Source organism: Neopelma chrysocephalum, unplaced genomic scaffold (genome assembly GCF_003984885.1).
Source record: "Neopelma chrysocephalum unplaced genomic scaffold, ASM398488v2 Primary Assembly neopelma1_77, whole genome shotgun sequence".
Lineage (NCBI taxonomy): Eukaryota > Metazoa > Chordata > Aves > Passeriformes > Pipridae > Neopelma > Neopelma chrysocephalum.
The window spans coordinates 5,123,452-5,146,503 of record NW_020897738.1 but is presented as its reverse complement, the minus strand read 5'-3'; the positions used below and the strand labels follow the sequence as shown (position 1 = coordinate 5,146,503).

The following is a 23,052-nucleotide window of genomic DNA, read 5'->3' as shown; positions in this document are numbered from 1 at the left end:
AGGTCACCTGAAGTGCCCTGATCAATCTGGTGCTTCTGTATCACAACAGAAACGCAGGTGGGGTTGGTTCAATGGAATTCATGTTAAAATCCCTGAATAAAACCTTTCCTCTCCAGATACTTTAGATTCCAGCTAATGCAGAGATAATGTCACTGTGCCCTACAGAGGTTTGAAGAGCTGAATTTCCAGGAGTGTTCAGCTCTGTTGCTCTGGAGAGGGAGCAGTGCCAAGCCAACATGGTACATGCAGAACTGCCAAATACAGGTCACAAAGCGCTGCAAATATCCTGCTGTTGCTGACTGCAGAATATAGAATTTGTACCAGGAAGAAAGAGGTTAATGTGTTCTGGATGGGGCAGTCTTCAGACACTGTTACATATTCCAAACATGCTCCTATCTACATGACATTCAATCTAAAAGATTTTTGAAAATGGACAAATATTTTCTTAATAATTTTCAGCCAACTCTTCCAGAAATTACTTTTCACTAGGAAGTTGGCTGTTACTTTTGCAGATAGGATATCTGTGCTATCCAGTTATTTCTATAAAGAGACTTGGCCTTTATGACTAATTCCAAGGGTTTCCCAAAGCAGATGGAGCATTATGAACATAGAAAAAAGGGATTTACAGGATTACTGAGTCCCAAGTATTCAAATATAAAGACAAAATTGTGTCTAAGGCAATACTGGGAAGTAAGAAGTGCTTGAGGCTATCAGAGATTGTCTCTTTATCCTCAGTAGATGTCACGTAGTGTAAATAGACAATATTTCCTGACATCAGTGGATTTTTATTCAATTCTTCTTGTTGATGATCTGGTTCACAGATCATCAACAAGACACCAAATGTCTTGGTGAAGTGGAGAGAGAAAGTGAAGAGAAAAAACAGAGAATGTTTTAACTGGCTGTATTAAATTATTGTACACCACTTCCATGTTCTACCTGTGCCAGCAGACAAAAAAAAAAAAAGGGGCTTCTGGAGTGATTGTTGTAATTTACTGGCAAGCACAAAAACATCTGTGACAAGCCAAAGACTGAGAACATCAAACTTGTGAATGAAATGCTGTGTATATGTGTGTGTGTACATATATATACAGTGCTGAGTAATACAGATGCAAGAAAACATGTTGGACAGGCTGAATTTAAACTGTATCTGCTTCCCTTCCCCACTCTCAGCTCTCAAATCATGCATTAGATTTACGTTATCCTCTGCTAGCCAAGATCTACCATCAGCCTCCTGTGACATTAACCACACAACCTGGGCCCTTTCCACACAGGGGAACGTTGCCAGGGGGGATTCAGAGCAGATCTTCTATTTGCAGATAAATTCTCTCCCTTGCTGCCCCTTCCTCTGCCCCCACTTCCAAGCCCTGGGAGCTGTCTGAGCCAGGCAGCTCCGATAGCTGTTGGCTAATGGAAGGTCCACGTGGTCTGGTGTTAAGAGGCTGTGTCAAAGCCCTTCCTGGGGTCACGGAGTAACTGTATGATCTCACACCAGCCATTTGTCTTCCCTGTCCTCCTATTAAGCCTGTCAAGAGAATTGGCTCAATGGAAGAAAAACAGGAGCTCCTTAAAAAAATATATTGCAACATCTGAGTCGAAATTTTTCGGGCGAAGAAGCCATAAAAAATGACTCTGCTGTGAACTTTGAAATATCAATTTGTTAAAGAGGCAGTGATTTCCCTTCCTGAACAATGCTCCTCGTGGTGGGAAGCCTTGCAAAGGCAAATGATGTGCGGTAGAAACATTTGCAGAAGAATTGATACGAAGGACTGGGTGACAGGAAATGTTTCACAAACAATGAATGCCTAAATAGCTGCTCTCCAGCCAGCCAAAGCTACAGTTTAAATCCTGGCAATGTATTCATCAATATTTTCATTCTCAGCTGCATTTCTTGACATTTATGCCAGAACAAAATTCTGTAAAAGGTCAGCACAGGATTCAAGTGTTATTAAGTGTATGATCTAACAAACAACAGATGACCTTCACTCACACTTGCCTGATGGTTCCGTGGGCTCACAAACAACAGATCCTGACCACTTTCTCAGGCTCAAAGAAATATCCATCTTGGAAGAAATCATCCATATGCAGAGAGCTTGGACACACATCCATATGCACAAGCTTGGAATGCCTCTAATCTACTTCAAAGCAGGACTGAATTATGGCTTGGACTCTTTGTACCTATTCTCCCTTCTTTCTTCTTACAGTAATTCATTGAATGCTGGCACACCATTGTGCTAAGGGTGTATTACATAGTTAAAGATGGTTTGACATAGCAGGAGATTTTGTGACCCACACACAGACAAAACAAACAAGATAAAGAGGAAAAAATGGAAAAAATGAGACCCACAGAATGCAGTGATGTGTTCCAGATCCCAAATACCTAGAGAAGCTGGAAACTGGACTCAGCCCTCATTGCTGTGCCTGGATTTCCAGGGCAACAACCCCTTCCTTCCAAGCAGAACTTCCAAAGTGAGCACAGGAAATCTGTGGGTGATGTGAGAACTGAAGCTCTATCTCCTCAATCCCTGTTTGGTGGCTTTGCTGCAAGGCTACACTTGCACTTCCTTTTCCAGGAGTACATCTCATTTCTCCCACACTGCTTCTCAAGACTTTTGGGAAATTTCATAATGTCACACCAAAAGCTCCCAATAGCAGCAAGAATTGCTTTTATTGCTGTTTAACACAGTTCTGAATTTAAATGGCTAATGTGTACGCCTCTCTCACACATGAACACAAACTGCTGCACAGCAAAACTTTAATTTATCAAATTAAAAATGCACTATAGCATGAATTTATTGTATCACTGCTCATAACTGTTTTTATGCATTTGATTTTTTTTGTCTTTTGTGGTTTTGGCAGTAGAAGGAAAGCAATCAAAGTCCCATTAAAGCAGCCGTGTAAGAAATTCCCATTTACAGAAGACAATGAAAAATTAATCTAAAATGAGTGTAACTAAGTTTTCATAGAAACAACAAAACCACTCAGACATTATCATCTTCAACAGCTGTTTACTGTCTTCATCTACAAAACTACCTGTCAAATTTTACTGTTTTCTCTAGGGAAAAAAAAAAAGCCAACCCCAAGTGCCTCTCTGAGTCAATAAAATGCTCCACATGTAACACAGATATTAAAGAGCTCTTTCTTTCAATCATAATACTTAGCAGGCATGATTGAGGTGAAGTAATGTTCAACATCTTCTCTCCTGCAGGTTTGATTTCTACATGTTTAACTACAGGGAAAACATTCAAACATGGCTGAGTGGTAAAAGCCGGGTGTTCTCCTCCCTCTCCCCAACTCCACGGAACATCTGTCTCCCCATTTCAATGGGCAAAGCAACATTTCTCATTCCTGGAAAGCTGTTTACTACAAAACAGCCACAACTTTCTCAACATGAAATGAAAACACTTGAAGGAAGCACAAAAGGGATAAGAGCAGAATGGAATATTTTCTGGTGGAATGAGGATTCTTCTCCCAGGGTCAGTTTGTTTCAGCAATGATTTTGGTGTGAAGGATTTGTTCAGCTGGGAGAACACATGCAGTTGGGTGATGCCACACAATGTGCCTGATGGGAAGGATGCCAAACAAACATCAGAAGGAAACCAAAGGGGTCAGGGAATGTGCTGCTGGCAGCCTGATCCCTGGCACAGGAGCCACCAGGGGATGGGCCAACCTTCTGCTGATGGCTGGGGCCATGGCTTACCCAGCAACAAGTCAGCAGCTCAGCACCTCAGCACAGAGAGGAAGACATAAGAAGACAAGTACAAACCAGCTGAATTAATTGTCCTTCACAAGCATATTCCCAGGCTGAATGCTCTCAATGCTGCCTCAAGTGCTGCTGCTGTCCCTAACTCCAGATTGAGGAGAGGGGAAAGAGTTAATTACTGAAGGGCAGCTACAGTGAGTGGGATGCACAGCTCCTATTGACTTCCTTAATGGTGGTAAAATGTGCAAATCCTGCGGACTGTAGCTGAATTTAAATTGCAATGATTACAAAATATAAAGCCTAAAAAAGAGGATTTATACATGAGCAGATTTAGCTGAGACACAGACTCCCTCAAGACCTACATTTTGTTTACATGCAAAGCAGACTATGCCTCCTGAATGACTAAATCCTGACGACGATTATTTATATATCTAACCACCCTCCTAACACGGCTCTGGACCATAATTCCTGCTGCTAAATGCCTCGGGGAATATCTACTAGTTATGGGTTCATCCCTGTTTTCTGGCCATTGTCCAGCAAACCACTTTCAATGTGTAAACAGTCCTGCTGCCTTCAGAGGGTCTGCTCATATGATGCACAAGCCCATAAGGACACGTTGCTTAAACAGATCCATAACATCAACAACGATAGCAGCGCGTTTCTCTTGCTGCTGTCGGACAGAATTTTGATGCACAGCTCTTGGGAGTGCAGCACTATTAACCTATTTTATGATATGGAAGCTGGGGAGCAGATAAATGAAGTGACTTGCCCAAGGTCAGGCAGGAGTTCGTGGGAGAAATGAGGACACAAACAATACGCGCGCGTTTAAACTGAGTCCTGAGGAGTTTGCAGAGCTCTGCCCACTGTGTGAGGGAGGCTTTGAGTGCTCTGATGTTGTTATAAAGGAAATCAGTGAGTAACAGAGTAGCAATCAAATATTTTAAAGATTATTTGCATCTACTCTCATGTTAACCAGTCCTGTTCTGTCTTACCCAGAAAATCTGTGTGATACTCCGTGATCACGACGCCAATAAAATCTGGAGGTCCATATAATTTTGAGCACTACAGTTTCTTTCATACAAGAGCAAACAGGACTACCAATTTCACATAACTCTGATATTTTCAGCTGTCTCCCTGCTTGCTTTCTGCCCCTCCTGTCTCATGCAGTGTGGACACCAGCCAGGGCACTCCAGGCAGCCAGCACAGGAATGACCCACTGCTCCCAGAGCCTGTTCAGCACAACCCTGCCTTTCCCTGCAGCTCCATGGGGCAGCTCCATGTGGAGCAGGTCCCTACATTTCCTCTCTTACTTTCTCCATCTGAATGGCAGGGTCACGTGCCCTGCTCTGGCCCACATGGCTCCCTGACTCTCATGCATCTCATGGATGTTGCAACCTCTTTTCCTGTAGTAGAACCTCCAAACCACCTATTATTTTACCTCTACTCAATCTCAAGTCCTCTGTCTTCTCTGTTGCCAAGCTTGAAATAGAGCTCTTAATGCAAACTCTTCCCAAGTTGTTCCTGCAATCTCTCCCACATCAGAGCACTGCTCAAAAGCTGCTGTATTCTCTCTGAGCTGGACTACAGCAATATCTGCCTTTCCTGTCCCAGTTCAGTTTGAACCAGTAACAGAAACAGCTTCCCCAGTGTCCCAAATGCCTGTGTCCTCAGCCTTAACTGTGTTCTCCATGCATATACTCACACAAGTTTACATTTACATATTCCCATTATATATGCTACCACATATATGTATATGTATATACCATTATATATGCTACCACTTTTCTTTCAGTGTCTGTTGTCAGACGTCTGGTTGGGATGGCAGGTGAAATTTCTAGAAGTACCTTAGTTCCACATTCAAAAGTGTTGGGGTAGCTCTGGGGTTTTCAAGAGCGCAAGTTCCTTTCAAAGTCTAATTGCTTTCAAATGCATCTGCTTTCTCCCAGGCAGTGGGAATTCGAGGCCCCAGAAGTTCTGAAAATTCCAATAGGTGTCAGGCTGTTGAAATAACTGCTTTTTTAAATTTAGGTACTACAAACTATAGTCATCAAAGTATTTATGCATTGCTTCACTTGGCACTGCAAAGCTTAAGTGAAACAGATGGCCAACTCAGGTTTCCAAAAGTGACTCAGATACTCAGGAGCCCAACTCACACAGGAAGTCAGCACCAGTTAATCTTCTAAATGTCAAATGGCACTTTTGAAAATAGCACTTTCCATTAAAGTAAGGACCTGAAACTTTGTGCTTTTTAAATGTTTGCTTTGTACCAAGTAATACCCCAGGCTCCACCTGTCTGCCTTTTCATGTTCAAAGGACAAGTGAATACTTAAGTAATGCATTTTGTACAGGCAAGTCACCAGCACATCAGTCAGCTCTGCAGCACTGGGGCTTTTTTCTTGTAAAGGACACTTTTAGGCAACAAGCTCGAGGCTTGGTGGGGAGGAGAGAACTAAAGAATGTATAGACTTAGAATTAGCAGCACAGCCTTCCCTTGCTTGCCACAGCTTTAGCAGTGAAGTGCAGAGACTGCAACCACCCCACACAAGAGTTCTTATCTTTGGGGGCTTAACCAGTGTTTAACAGAAATTCAAGGAGAATGAAGGAGGGCTGTGTTGGACAAGCCTGAATGGCCTTAATGGCAATGGGTCATTAATACATGGGCACTGTTCAGGCTTCTTCTGGAACCCCTGTGACACATAACCCAGCTCTTCTCCAGCCCAGCAACCCCAGAGCATGGACAGATTTCTGGTCTGACACTCTAAGAAGCAGCAGCACCCAGAGGGTTTAAAATAAATGTTATGGATACGAGATACCAACCACTTCCCCCTTCTGGCACTGTGGACCCTGACCTGGCAAAGGCCAAGGCTTTGCTGGGGATGGAGAGTTCCCAGGCATCAGCCACTACCCGATCTAGAGGTCACCCCAGAAACTTCCAGCACATCTCTGCTGCCAACGGGTCATTAATCAAATCCAGGCCCTCCCCAGAGCCTGAGTGCAACTGGAGGGAGAACTGAGCTGAGTGCATTTGGTATTTTTCACCCGGAATGTCAAGTGGTGGAATAACGACCATTATCTCCGGTGTATATCTTAGAATAGGGAGAAGTTAGGGAGGTGATTTCTACCCACATCACTAAGTCTCAGACAGAGTAAAAAGACAGATGAATGTGGAAGCTGGTTTATAGAAGAGACCAGAGGGACACGAGTCCTACAAAGACTTTGAAGGTTAGCTTTATACACTTTTTAGGAAACTCTGGAAAAGCCTGCAAGTCCCTGACTTGCAAACCGAAGTTTTCAGGTATCATCACAGTTTATATAATTTTCAACAGAAACAGACCCGGGGTTAGATGTATAAATAACCTTGTACAAATATCAAAATACTGTCACTGACTGATGGCAATATGAAAACTCCAATTCCACAGCCTGGTGAGTAGGTGTATAGATCTCCCTCTAATAACTGTAGATTTTTATTCTTTGTTTAGCACTATGCTGTTTTCAGCACAAAGAAAGAATCTTATGGCATTAGCCCCAGGAGAAATGGGACTTCCCTGAAAAAAAGAACAACCATTATAGTTTTGGATTCCCTTCAAAGGGCATTAATTTCAATACTTTCTTTTAAAATTTAAATTACATCTAGTTAGCAAAGAGAGAATGACTTTTGGCATATTTTTCCTGCATCTAATAATGTCTTCCTTTCACTTAAAGTATCTGTTTCCCTACAGAGGATTACTGTCATTAAGTTACTTGGAGTGTGACAATAATTGAGAGGTTTTGGCTATTGGATTCAGAAGCACTAAGATTTAAGGAAGAGGAATGCAGAGACATGGAAGACAGAAGTTGAAATGCTCACATAATCTACACTTGATTTCAATTAGAGACAGAAAACTTTAAAAGGCTCAGGAGAGTTTTGGTCTGGACCTCTTCTCTTCTACCCTACTCAGAGAGTCCTTCTCCTCCCACCACTCCTGCCAAGCCTGACCACTTGGTGTCCCAGCTAATTATCCCTCTGATCCTTTTTTCTTCAAACCCTCACTGCAGAGACGAGATACACAGGGTCTGGTGACCTAGTGCACAGCTCAGTGCTGATCTGTACAGCCTCTCAGGCTCTGAACTGTGGAAAAGCCTTGGGATGTGAAGACCCAAACTCTGCACTCTCAGAGTTTGGGGCATCTGAGAAGAGAGTTACACGGGCAGGCTGCAGGCAGGTTTGCTGGAAGCCCCATAATGAGTGTTTCAGAGCTGCCTGCCCCTTGCCCTTGATCCCTCACAGCCAGTCCTGCTCATCCTCTCTCACAGAGGTGTCTTCACACAGGAGAGTTTTGGCCGCTGGTCTCCGATGAGAAAACAAACAGCGAGATGGAAGAAACGAAAAGGTGCCTACAAGGAGCATAATTCTGCTCTGTACCTGTGAAATGAGGGAGCTGTGCTGCTGGGAAGAGGGAAGTGTCCCCTGAGGAAGCACAGACCAGGCTGGGGTCCTGCAGAAACAAGCTGGTGGCTGCTATCAGCAGCTGATTGCTCTTGAACTTCAGGGGCAAGAAGCCTGGCACTTCAGGGCCCAGGAAAATTCACTCTCTTTCCCTGCTTAAGGTGAAAAACTGGCAGCAACTATAAAACTAAAGGGTTTACACACTTTCCTGAATCTGTCTTTGGGGATATCTGGAAGAGGTCTAATAAAAAAAGCTAAAGAGAGTACTAACTCTTACCAATTACTGACAAATGATATGTACAGATGCTTAAATAGCAGCGTTTCTAAATCTTGTGGTGTACATACTGTAAATCTTTCATGTAAAGGATTTGCAGAGAAAGGAATCCTCAAACCCTCTTTAACGTCTCCAGTGGAACAAAAGATCTTTCTGTACACTCTTTGACATTACTCAGGAAACAGCAAATTATCTGATTCAATTGGCTCATGAGTAGAATAGCACGCAGCAATTAACTCTGTAGAAACCAAATCCCCCCTTTGAGAGGATTTATTAGAAGAAAAAATACTAAATACATAATAAGATAAATACAAGAATTTCGAAATGAGCGTAGTCAAACAAAAAATTATAAGAAAAAATATAACACGGAAAAGAAAAATAGTCTTAAATATAAGAAAAATTTCGCATGCAGGGCTGAGCTACTCAGAAGTCATTAACATTACAAAGGGATGAAGTGTCCAACAATCTAAGTAATCTGAAGAGATAAGTTACCCACCACAGTCCACAAAAGACATGGCTTCAAAGTAGGCAGGATTAATGGTCTTGCTTCCTGGCAAAATGAAGTCATGCTTGTATATGTGAATAATTTTACAGAATGCAGGAACAGCTATAATAGAACCTGATAAATACTTCAGTCAACCATTTACTGCACGTAAGCTGGGGTTTATCTAGAGAGTGTCACTGAAACCAAGTCTCTTCTCTCTCTGCCAAATGCACAGGGGGAACTGAAAACTGGAAACACAGAAAACATGATAAATAATAATGAATAGAAATGATTTGCTGCACTTTGGGGGTTAAAGCATCTCTGCATCCCATGTGAGGGTCATGCCCAAACCCTGTGACTGGAAGCACTGTCTGACCCATGTGTCTGTGCCCATCCATGCTGCATCCCTGCTCCAGGCCCAGAGCCTGGGACCCCAGTGCAAATCTCTCCTTCCCCTGTGTCCAAGTTTTATGGGGAATGAGCCAGGCCACAGGCCAGGAAGAGCCCATAGTGTGCTCCAGCCAGTTATCTCATCTTGCTCCTGAGACCCTGGAGGGAGCTGTGTGTGCTTTCTTAGCAGAAGAACCACATGGGCTCAGATGACCTCAAAAAGGGAGGAAGAAAACTCTGGACACCCAAGCTGGCTCATGATCTCCCCATGGGAGCTGCTGCCAGTGGCTTCTTGGTGCACGCTAAGGGTAGAACTGGATGCCTGGTTTTGATTCAAACCACAGCTAAATTTGCAGAACTGTATGAAAGAGGAATATCCTTTCTAGCAACTTAGGAAATTACTGGAGAACTTGACAAAGGAACAAATAGATCACTGGCATGATGACAAGCTGACATTATAAGCCTTGGAAATACATATTAAAAATATATATTCACACACACGGACAAATGTTAAAGCTCCTAATGTGAAAGGCATGCTGTTATATTACCCACAGGAGGGGAAACCACCACAAGCTCTTCTCCCTTACAGGATCCACAATTCCAAACTAAGATTTGATTAACACTGTGAAAGAGCTCAACAGTTTATGCAAATCTCCTGGGTGGCTGGGAGAGGGGGTATCATCACAGGGAAAAACTACTAGTCCCATAAAAGACAGGCTAGAGAAACCACTGACAGGATTGACAGGATACACAGAGACAATAAGGCTCAAATCCAGACAAATCCATTCATCATAAATCTCAAGTTAATAAAGTGGGTAAAAACAGAATATGACAAAGTGGTAAAGGTTCTTAAAAAAGAAAACAGAAGGGAAAGGGATGTTGGAGCCTGCACACTGAGCAGGTTTAAAGAGAGAGCTCTAAAAGGACTTGGGTGGGAAAACCTGAAGAAAACAACAGAGGGCTGTTGTTTTTTCATCTTCTGTCCTTTAGGCAGCAATTAACTTGTGCTCAGTGGTGTGCACAGTTAGAAGCTGTGTTGTTAAACACACTTAGGATGTACAGGCTGTTCTGAAGTTGTTCATCAAGAGCTGGACTCAAAGCTCATGGACATTCTTCCCCAAACTTCACTGAATGCTGAATGAGGCTCCAAATTCCAAACCTGGTTATTTCTTTCTGTCCTGTTGGGTGTTAACTCCTGTTAAAAACCTGCCAACTACAGACATACCTTTTCAAAATCAGTTGTTGAAGTGCAGCAGTCAAAGCAAAGCCAGTGAAACCAGGACTCCTCTGGGAGCAGACAATGGTGAAGAGCTCATCCTTTTCCAACAGTTACCAAGCCAGAGCCTATTTATGCACAATATGGCTCTGTAAAAACCACTTGCCCTCAGATGTCCTGGGTTCTGCTCTAAATGGAGTCTGTTCTATGACTCTGGGTATCTTGGCAGATTTTTTTTTCATTTAATAAACCCACATGATGAATTGTCCTGATCCACAGCGAACCACAACAAATCTCTCCTGATTTGCATCACTGAGGGATGTGGCAATTATATCATGTTTGATGACTATGTGTTTCACTTCACCTCAGCAATTCTACCAGCCCCAGGAACACTGAACAGAACAGGAGAGGCTTCCTGTCAAAAGAATTAACACAACTTTGATTAACAGAACATGGCAACAATCCCCTTCTCGGGTGGTTCTGGGAGTAACATCAGCAAAGGCTGATTTTCCAGCCAATTCTCACTGATCAAGTCCCCTACACTTACCATGACATTTCTAGGTTAACTTCCCAAAGAGTTCTGTTGGGAGCAGCATGTATTTACTCTGTATTTAAACAATTCTCATGTGCAATGTATAGGAGTTTTCTGGCTGGTGAGGAAACCACAGCAGGCAGAGCCAACCTGTGGAACTACACACGTACAGAGGGTCAAACAGAAACACAGCAACAAACAAGGTCAGCTTTTAAATATTCCTTTCCAGTCTCATAAAATCTCTGAACACTTCTCAAGACAAAAATTGACAAATAGCATCTCCAAGTGGAGAGCCTCACCACGCTACTGCACGTTTTAAGAAATGAAAAAAACGCCACAGGAAATGATAATCACCCACAATTTAAACCTCCAAACCTAACTGAACAATTGCTAAACTAACCAGAGAGATTATACTCCTTTGGGGATTGTCAGTGGTACTTGCTGAGCTCTGATTTGGTTGAAATCTAGTAGCTCTAATGGAGTATTGCACGCAGATCACACACATCAGAAATTTCCTTTGCTTAGTACATTCCCATGAACTAATTCCATCACCACACGGATGCTGTGAACTACCCTGAGTGAGGGAACAGATAGAAACACTGAAATACTTGTTATTGGTCCATCAGCACTGCTTTGGTTGACAGGGCACCTTGCTTTCCAACCATCTGATGGCATTGCTAAATATGCCACTCTCATTAAAAACAGTTGAAATAGGAATGAATTCAGTGGCCGAGGTCACTCGAGTGCTCTGGCAGAGTCATTATTGAATTTCTACCAGTGTGATTACAAAGAGTGCCTGCTCAGTCCATTAATCTGCAGCATGGAAACCAAAAATCAATGGGGTGCTACTTCAAACTCCTTTTTGTAATAATTACCATCATGTATGCAGGTGTACACGTGGGAGGGAGCATGGAGCTGTTGTCACAGCCTTGAGCAGGAAAGAGATGATCTATAGTTTTCTGAGCTGTGTGTCAGAGAGAAGAAAGGAGAGAGAGAGAGTCCAAATTTATTCTAAACTTGGGGTGAAATTCAGAAAATTTTGCCATTTGCTTCAATGAAGCTGAGGTTTCTTCCCTGGCAATTTAACTGGAAGTCAAATTCCTGGGAAGCCATCAGGAATTCAGCACTGATCGACCCAAAAACCTCTTTACAACAAGCATCTCAGTTTTCTTCAATAAACTTACTTCTCCATGAAATTACTAGGATGTTGGTAAAGCAGTAACAGGAAAGCTGTAGGAGTTTTTTTGTGAATAATAGTGGCAAAACCCCTTTACGTTGTTTTAGTGAATTTAGACTGATTTATGCCAGTCCTTGACACTCCTCATCTTGACTCTTTAAAGTAATAGGGACACACCACAGATTTTTCCAAGAAAAAGTGTTTAATTTCCTCGCTTAAGGAAAAAGTGCATTCAAAAAACATTGGCAACTTTTGTATAATACTGCTAATCCCATCTCATTTTTCACTCTTAACTCTGAAAGTGTTACAGAAGAATATACCTACAGATCTTAATTGTCAATAACATCTACTCAAAGCAAGAGAACTCCAGGGGTCTTATTTAGTTGAGATTTGATGGACCAGGATTTGAGTTTTTTGGAGAACTCACAGACATCTACCACCTTTTGAAAGAGCAGCCCAGCCCTACTTTGTTAAGCTTCCAGGAAATATTCAGTATCCTCCAAACACTTCCTGTGTCCCCTCTAACCCACCAATTCATGTAACAGAACCCAACTCAAGCCAGGTGATTTGTACAAGCCCTTGACACTGTGCAAGAAAAATTCACTGCTGATTTACACCAAAGGGACTGTGGCTGCACAGCTCTGGGGAAAAAAAAAAGGATGCCTTTTAAAATGTCAGTATTTGCTGATATTCACCATGAAGTGACAGTGAAAAAACCCAAGATCTTCCATCACTCCCAGAATGTGAAATGCCAGAGGTCTCCCTGCAGCCTGAGCTGTAGATAAATTATGATTTGCAAATGATGACTTCTAGAAGCCAACAGATTAACTACTGCTCCTTGTGTGAGCTGTGTGGAGAACTGCAATGATCTCTGATACAAGCTAGTTATTTAGACTACAGGAGCTGCTTTGTCTGTAACAGGGAAAGATTTTTACTTTCTAAGCTTGTAAAACACCATGTATTGCCTCTGCCTACCGTGTAAAATGTGCAGGGGGGATTGAATGGAATCCATCCTAACAGAAGGTGAGAAGTCCTTGGTTGTGCTGAGTTGTGTTATGCCATGTCCAGCTTGAATTACATAAACTGTTGTGTTTGCTAACAGTGCTCATATGCTGTAAGTGTTTGCAGAACAATAATGATGCTGCTTCATGCAGGCTGAGGCTCTGGCAATGGGGACTGGTAGTATTTATTCAACAAGTTACTATTATTTGCCTGTCATCCTACAAAAGAGCCATCCAACTATTTTCAGGCAGAGACACAGAATTAACCAGATAAAGGAGGTGATTATTTACTATTATTAAGAGTAGGAGCTTTGTCATATTTAGCACCCTGCTGCATATTGTACAAATAATGAACCTGCTGCTTCAGCAAGGCTCGAGTAGAGCAGCAGAGAGACAGCAGATGCATGGAGAGAGACAAGAGTGCATGGAAAAAAATCCTGGAGAGTTGTAGGATGAGAGCCCAGCTATTGCAAACGTCTTCCTGCAATGACAACTGAAGAAGAACAAGGTTTTCTAAGTCTGAGATGTGAGAGTCTCAAAGAAGCAAATACACCTGGACTGACACCACATTACCTGACAGATCAGGCCTTCCAACTGTTGGAGCTCGGGACCTCGTGCTGGTCTGACATTCAAATGAATTTAAACATCTTATGATCGTGTAAGGCTTGATCCCGATTTCAATTACAAAAGTGAAAATCAGTAGATTAATTTCATTCGTCTCAGTGGAGCTGAACCAATGTAAAACTGGTGCTAATGAGACAACATTTAGGTCTGTCAAGCGTTTATGAAGACTCAACTTCTACAAACGCTGCATTGACCATAAAAGTAATTTTAAGTGATAATTTTAATGTGCTTATCAAATTATTTTTATTAGAACTATTTCCAGCTGGAGAATATTCAATGGAGGTAATGGCAGAGACTAATCAAATGCATTCAAACTCATTTTGAAATTAAAAGAGAATAAAAAATGCAGTGTGTAAAACCCACCCAAATTCTCTTTCTGTTATCTCGGCCTGGTGGGAGGCACAACCACAGAAGACAGATGATGTGGCCTCTGAGCAGAGAAGGCAGCAGGAGCAGTGTTTAAGCACCCCTCACTGCAGGTATACAAGCCACTCATTTAATTACATACAAGAGTCAACTGGGAATAGAACTTAATGATCTGAACCAGGATGACAGCCAGGAGTGGTGACTGGAGGGAGAGCTCTGCTGTGACTGCAGGAGCCCAGGGCACCAGCAACATGCCACAAAATCCTCCCAGTCACCAGTTACCAACTGGTTTTCTTACCACCCTTGCTTAACTTGTAAGATTTGCAACAAAGACTCAGCATCTGTGTAATAATTTCCCACCTGTTTCACAGGGCAGTCCCCATCAGTATATAACAAAAAAGAAACAGAGAAGAGATTTCTATCTGTACTTTACATAGGCAGCAACACATCAGACTAAAGTAACTTTGACTGGAAGAGCAAATCTCAGTAAGCCAGTGAAGAAACACATGGTTCACCTGTCTAATACATTGTTTTGTGTAAGGAAATGCAAAGGTTTATTCAGATAAATGGTGATACTTCCCCACTGTTGGTTAATTGTGACTGATCTGACAGAGGCATGAGATGGAAAAAAATATTTAAAATCATCTAATTGTCTCTAATGATGTTGTAGCCTGTTTTCTAGAGGTCTCTCCAGACCAGTTTTAAGTGTCTTGAGTTCAGAGGAGTTTTCTTATTGCAAAATTCCTCAAGCAGCAATGGTGCAGAGGGCTTATGGAAGAAACATATTTAGGGCTTACATGTGGAAGAAACATATTTCAATTTGCTTCGCCGAATACTAACAAAGATCTTATTCACTTTATTCTTGAAAGGTTTGGCTTTTGGCACTTTTTCCTAAATTTTCTTCATTCTTTATTGCCTGGCTGATTTATTTCCTCTGCTGTGAAAGTTACAGAGGAAAGCAGAGTTGCTTGGCAGCGTGATGTGGTATTGCTGAACTCAGCTGTTTATGGCTTTCAGCAGATGTTTCTGCTTCAAAGGCAGTGTGAGAAAAAAATACACATGCACACACATTCCTCCTCCCCAATTCTGCATCTTTTGTCTCTTATCTCCCAGCGCCTCCAAATCACAAGGAAGGCTACATTACAATAGCTGCCAAACCATCCAAACAGCGCCAACTGCCACAGAAAAATAAGAGCTGACCTCACCCAAAGCAGAACTCAGGATTTAAAGCGCAAAAAATGAACAGAAATGTCAGTCCATGAACGTGCTGCATCAGAAGAAGGTTCTCATGGATAACCTCGCTGTGAGTTACAGCTGATTAAAATGGAAAGCACCAGGGATTGCTGTGTGCAAGGGGCCAGGACACAGCAGTTTGGGGCACAAGATGCAAGTGGGACAGGCAGCCTTTCCTCCTGCATTTTCCAGGAGTGCTTGAAAACACCTTCTCAAAACGTGTTTGAGGCTGAAAAGCAGATTGCATGTTTTTCTGGTCGCTCTCTGAGAAATGATTATTTTGTCAGAGAGTCAGAAAATACTCTCACCCCGGACATCAGGAATTACAGTTATTATTGAACCTGTCTATCAATTTGGGATGGATGGAAAGCTGTTGTCCCATTATTCTATGATTGCACATCCTATTCTATTTGTGTGGGCTCCGCTCTATTTACATTCTAATGAAATAAAACAATACATTCAACCTGAGTGGAAAGCAGGGAAGGCACTGACAGCAGCTTTCTCAGCAAGGCTGGGTTATTGCATGCATTGGCTAAGCCTCCAGCATTTGGTTTTGATAAGCATGTAAAAAGCTTTTCCAAACTACAGAGATTTGCTGTGCAAACAAATTTGATGCTTTCATTTGGGCAAGAAATATGTGAAGGATGACCTTTCTCTTGGTGCTCCAGCCCTTCTGCTTCCCAACAGACCCAGGAACTCCAAAGAAGACCAAAAAAAAAATAATTATTGCAACTGAAAGTTCTGTAGAGATCACGGGTAGATCTCTTTTAATGTATTTTGTTATCTCATCTCTACTAATTAATTTCTTTTCTTAGAGAAAAAACTCATGGGAATGCCTTACTCCTTGGCTCGTACTATGTTATCTATAAAGATTAATGTAATAGTTTTTGAATGGTCAGGACCAAGCCTAACAGTGGTTCTGTTTAAATCCAACATGAAAATTCCTTTCAATATCATCTAACAACTGGCTTTCAAAAACCTCATCTGAGATTATAACATCTTGCTTTGAATTTCAAACGGGGGAGATAACGTTGTGAAATATCTGATCGGGAAGATTATACCTTCCAGTTTTTATCTCCCACAGCACTTGTGCAGACCCTGCTGGTTTCCTGACTCAGCCCGCATCTGTTAAAAAGAAGATATTTATGCTGATGACAAGTTAAACACAAATTCTGTGGAATCAAAGGACTGGTACAACGGTGTGGCTGGATTACGGCGGGGTCAGCACTCCAGCCGTGGATCAGGGCTGCACAGTGGTAGGTGCCAGATGAGAACCAGACAGACGTATGTTGTTGCCATGACAATTGCTATAGTTATCTCAAATTTTTATCTTTCTGAACTTGCATTACTGATAGTATTGAAAAGAAAGGGTCCTTCAGGCTCAGTCCTCGCCCGTGAGGGCTCCCGTGGAATTCGCTCTTCCATAATCCAGGTGAGGGCTGCCCGTTAACCTGAAAGCACTGAGGATTCCTCAGGTTCAACAAGTTGCCCTGCTCCCCCCAGCACCACGTCAGACAGCAAGGTCTGAGGAACAAACCCTCCCTCTCAAGGCAGTTTGTGCAGACTCTTGCTCAGACACTGCAGCAGACAGAGAGTGCGAGACAACGGAGCACCCGCCTCCTTCCTGCAGGCAGCCTGCTCCTGAAAGAGCCACCAGAGACATTCTTCATCCCTCCTCCCTCCCTCCCAGCTCTGGGCTTTGATAAACACTCCTGACATTCAAAGCAGCAAAAGAGGAGCCATATGAAAGGCTCCTTTGGGAAGGAACCTTCTAACCCCAGTCTTCTGTGCCCTAGAAAAGATATTGTTACATGGCACAGCTGGCTGATCCTCAGCCGTATGTGCAGATGTCCAGTGTGTCTTTGGCACCTACCCTGCATGCTGGGGACATCTGTGCCCTAATTTGACCTGGAGCAGGCATCCTAACAAAGAGAAATCTCATAATGCAAAGACAGCAGGCAAAGATAAATTATTTGGGAAATCGGATGAGAAAGCGTGGAGGGAAAGGATCTTTAAAGCAGTAGGCAAAGGCTGAGCTATATTATACCTGATACTGTTACTGACAGCTACACACACACTCCCATGTGTCATTTTAAGCAGACAGATGCACATCACAAGAATGACTCACCTTGGAAGCTCTGAGGGCTTCCAGCAGCCTAAAAGACTGCACCAAAATATGCACAATGCTTAAAACAGAAGGCCAGAATCATAGACTTGTTTAGGTTGGAAAAGAGACTTAATTAAGATCATTGAGTCCAACTGTTAACCCAGCACTTCCAAGGCCACCACTAAACCATGTCCCCAAGCACCACACCTATACATCTTTTAAATACCTCCAGGGATGGGGACTCCATCAGCTCCCTGTGCAGCCTGTTCCAGGGCTTGGCAACTTTCAGTGATGAATTTTTTTCCTCACATCCAATCTAAACCATCCCAGGTACAATTCAAGGCCATTTCCTCCTGCCCCACCTGGGCACAGGACTTGCTCACACTGAGCCAGCTGTTGACCAACAGTCCCCAGGTCATTTTTCCAATTACCCCTTGGATTATGGGGGCTTCATTCTGCTCCCCATCCCTGTCTTTCAGCTCAGGGGGCTGGGTACCCAGAGAACAACACACTGAGGCAAAGAAGGCATTAAGTACCTCAAGCCTTTTCCTCATCCTTTGCCATTGTTTCCCCCTGCTTCCAGTAAAGAATGGAGATTCTCTTTAGCTCTCCTTTTGTTCAGATATCTAGTTATGTCTCTATCTATAATATGTCTATATCTATAATAATGCCTGCTCATATGGGAATTTCCCATAAATGAATGGAAATTGTTTCTGTTTCAGGGTTTAATGCTGTAAGAAAACCATTGCTGATGTCTTCCTCCCAAAGTACCCCTACAGTTTGTACAAATCAGTTTCTGCAGACACAAATGTGACCTCCTGAAGACATGCACAACCCCCCAAGCACCTACAGCAGTGGCATGTGCCATGTCAGCTCTGATCCTGCCACAATTATCAGTCAAAAGGATAAACAACTGTCATGAAAAAATCCTGCCCCATGAGCACTAAACCTCTGAATCCTTGTGAGAATCGTGTCCTCTGCTCAGGCTGCAAGGTTTTGAGGTCAGCAGGCACCACTGACACTCTGCTGAGCTCTGCAAACCACTCTGACCCAAAACTGCCAGCAGAAGATGACCCAGATTTTAAAATAATTAATAACATCTACCCTGCTCATAATGTGTGAATACTCTTCTCTGTGCCCATGTATTGGGCACAGACTGACTGTCTTCTGGTGTAGCCAGACACACACCACATGGCTCACACTTTTTCAAGTCTGACTCATGTTGTACATATACACTTCCCTTTTATTTTTCAATCACACGGAATTCACTTCGCTGACATCCCTTGGCAGCATATGGTGCTGCCAGACAGAGGAGAGATCTGCACGGAATTGTAACGGCTTTGTTGCTCTCCTCCGTGCCCCAGTGATGTGAAACACAACCTGGGAACATAATTAGCTGCTTCCACGAGAATGCAATGATACCCAGACAGTGCTAAAAAAAAAAAAAAGGCCACAACAACCCCAATCCAAAAAAACGTGTGCGCATGTGGCGAGAGGGAATAAGGGATTGTGACTCAGTCTGAAACACAAACACAACATCTGGAAGCACTCTTCCTGAGTCTGCCTCTTTATCAGACAGATGGCTGGAGAGCCATAAGCCCACAGGCCTCTCAAAAGGTTCAAGGCCAAGAGGATAAAGTGCTACATCACAGCAGTTTTCCATTATGTCAGTTTTTCTAAATGTCTCTCTGTTCTCCCACACTCCGTTTCTCTACCCGGCTGACAGAAATCAAAAGCAGGGGGTGACTCCATCCCTCCACAAACAAAGTGCCACATCCACGGGCAGAAACGTCAGCCCAAGGACAGACTGAAGGTATCTTCTTCCAGGCCACTTCCAGGTGTGCAGAAGCAAGAGGAGTTAGGTCTAGGTCAGACTTAGTCCCTGCTTCTCAGTTCCCAGTTACAGGATGCTCTGATACTCTGGCTTTGGCAGAGAAACCAGCTTAAGAAATTCCCCTGACTCTCCTTGCTCCTACCCCTCATCCATCTTTCTCATGCCCACAGCTGACAGCACACCAGCAGGTGGAAGTATGTTAGATTTAACAAAAAAGAAAATTAGGTTAAAAATACCCCTTGCTCTGGATTGGAACAGCTCTCATTCCCTGTGGTGGCAATCCAGGATAAACTACACAGCAAACACGAGCCCTTCCACTTAGGCTGCCCTCAGAGATGTGGTACATCAACCACACAAGCCTTAGGCTGGGACCAAACAGAGGCAACGCTACGATATAGAACTGGTTACAGCAGTAACCAAAAATCTCCCTTCATCTACCCCAAGGACACACATCAAACCTACCAGTTTCCCTCCAGAAGCAAGAGACAACAAAAAACAAGTGACCAAGTAGTAGTCTAAGACTTGTTTTCACTAATCAACACTGTTGTTATCCTCATCAATAGCTACTTGAATCTCAGCAGAAATTGTATTATGAGGTACACAAACATTGCTGATTTCAAGCTGTTTGCAGTTACTTGCTACAGTTGCAAAGCCTTTCTGGATAAATCAAAGCTAAGAAGCAATGGCTCTTGGCTTTAGCACCACAATTTCAAAGAGAACAAATACTACTTAAAAAAGCAAAAAAGCATGACCCACTTAAATTCTCAAAAGGTAAACAATTATTGCTGTGACGTATCTAAACTATGTCTCTTGTGTTCTATTATTTATATAATGTGAAAGGTGTATGAGCTGTTGCATTCAGATACAAACTGCTTGTTTCAAAGTGCTTACAATGCAATCACACCCAACCACTAATGACAGAGAAATATGCAAGAAAGGAAAAGCAACATGGAAACAAAAAATGAGTAGTTTTATTGAGTATGGCCTTTGTTTCTAGGGATATGAAGGGGAAAGAGTGCAATGGTTCTCTGTGGTGCACCAGGGATGTTGTGTCCTCAACAACTCAGCACATCACTCTCTCCATTATGACCAGAGTGAATCCTGGATGCAGTGTTATCTGGCTGCTCCAGTGCACTTACAATCTATTATGAATTTAAGTAATAAATCTGACTTCACAACCAGCCGGGGACATGTGACAGTACAAGGGGAGAGCCAAATATTCCTGTTGGTTGCAACAGAGAAATAAGGCAAAACTGCAGAAGACGCTTTGTTCTCCTTTCCTCCTACCTGAGCTCTGCCAGAAATAGCTGGTTGTGTAAAGAAAAACAACATACTGTCAACTTCTTGACAAGATGTATGAATGTTTACAAAACACTCAAGAACTACAAACTTTCATTTACCTGTTTTTACAGACACTCCTTTGCAAACACAGTGGAAAACACCTTCCTCTGCCTAAATTAACCAACATATTTATGAGTTGGTTGAGTTTGCTGCCAGAGAAGAGAACAGCACCTCACACCTACCCTGGCCTTACTAGAGAACTGCACATCATCTCCATGAACTACGCTGCTAAAGCAGCCTGGAAACGCTGGTGGCAGCACAGAAAGATCCCATTAGGGACTTGCAATTCTCAACCAAATTAAATTAGCTTAATATATTTACATAAAAAGAATGTATTTACATAAAAATAATATATTTATATAAAAATAATTGTGCTCTGTGCAGAGAGCTCCAAGTGACACTTAGTACTGCAATGCCCACTACATCATATGCTTTCCCCGAGGATCTCAGTGCACACAGAACCAGGTTTCCCCACCCAGCTCGTCCTTGTACACAAACCCTTCATTCAAACCCAGGCTCCTCACGCCTTCAGAAGACAGCAACTATTTACACACACAAATGAAAGAGGCATTAATTGAAACATTGGCTTTTATTTGCACAATTAGCACTAAAAATATTTTTATGGGTTAATTAGACTTCATGCAAATTGGATTGAGAAGATTTAATTGGGGTGTGATAACCTGACTATTACAGTTCCTCTGTTGCAAATACACACAGAGCTAAGTGCTGTTCTAAAGCTCTGTCCTCCCTTTCAAACTGTTTTGGGTTTCAGCTTTTTCAGCTCTGGAAAGCTCAAATGATGGATCTTTCCTTTGCCTGTACCAGTCCTGAGGTGGGTTGACCCTGGCTGGATGCCAGGTGCCCACTAAAGCAGCTCCATCACTCTCCTCCTCAGCAGCACAGGGAGAGAAAAATAGAATGAAAGGGTCGTGGGTCAAGACCAGGACAGGGGGGGATCACTCACCAAGTGTAAACATGTTGAATCAGAGAATTATCATGTCACGAGCTGCTCGTGATGAGAGAAATTTCTACACTTTACAGCTGTCCAATATTTGGGCACAGAACACAAAAGTTGAAATGTGCTCAGTTTTCTGTGCCTGAAGACAGTACAAACCAACTGCCTGGGAAAGCAAGAAACCAGCCCAGCATCCACCAAAGATTTTATGACACTCTTCAGTGAGCCCAGGTCTGTGGCTAACAGCAAGCACAGAGCCAGGGAAGCATTGCCTGCATCTGTACAAGGGAAATGCTCTGCGTGGATTAATGTACAGCAAGGTTGTGAGAATTCATTTAGATGATATCTGGGAAGAGCAAAAGAATTTCCACTGAGAGCAGCAAGATCTAACTTCACTGTGTGCCGTTGAAGACAATCCTAGTGCTGGACAAAGCACTGACTTTGTGTCTGTGGAACAACCAGGTCAAGTGTCAGTAAGAACACACCAAACAGGAGGGCAGGCACTGGCAGACCAGTTCATCCCAGTGCTCCCCAGGGTGCACTGCTCTGCCTCAGACAGTTACCAGTGTGTCAAGGGAACCCCCAGTTCTGGAAGAAGTAACTGTTTGCAAAAGGGGATTCTTCTGTATCACATACAAGACACTGGGAGGTTTGAATTATCCTGTACCAATGATTCAAAGTTACAGTGGCTTCACTGTGGGAGCATTCACTGCCTGCTCGATGAACCAACCACAGAGGCTGTGATATGTTCAGAGAAACAAGGTCAAAACTATCAAACCAAAAAATTACGCTCGCTAAACCCCTTTGAAATTAAGAATATTCATATTCATGCCAAAATTACACCACCCCCCACCTCCAACGTAGGTCTATTCCATTAATTTTTTTTAATTTGAACTGGTGAATTTTATTACCCGTTATAGATCAGCAGATGGTACCACAGCTCACAGAAGTGTCTCCAGATTTCCAGGCTATAGGTTTAATAGCTATGAGGAGTGGTAATATGAGCCTTAAGCCTTTCAACCAACGGATGCTATCATGGATATAAATGAGTTTAATGTGCCGAGAATATGAGGTTTCATACCTGTTCCTTGAACTTGGTGCTATCCTCTGACAAATAACAGTTGTGGTTGAGTGCTTTCCACCATTCCCCACCTCCTGCTTCACGTCCCACTGCCGGGGGTCACTTGTCTTTGCACTGAGAATGTTCACACCTTTCTTCACCTTTGCCCTGTTGAAAATAGCAAATTGTAAAAGGTTTACAAGAGTCATTCAGGACTGGGATCTTCGAGTGCAGCTCAGGCATGGAAATCTCAATATATCAACTTTCAGCTAAGTATTAGATATTCTTCTAATCCACCAATAAATAAGAGAGTGGTATCAAGAATGCAGATC

At 42.8% G+C, this 23,052-nt stretch overlaps 1 protein-coding gene across 1 annotated transcript in view; it reads right to left on the bottom strand.

Moving 5' to 3' along the window:
- Positions 1-23,052, bottom strand: part of TMEM132C (transmembrane protein 132C) — a 203,100-nt gene that overhangs the window by 67,788 nt on the left and 112,260 nt on the right. Inside the window, exon 3 of the mRNA XM_027689249.1 lies at positions 22,742-22,888. Coding sequence (XP_027545050.1) covers positions 22,742-22,888 — 147 coding nt within the window. The remainder of the gene's footprint in view (positions 1-22,741; positions 22,889-23,052) is intronic.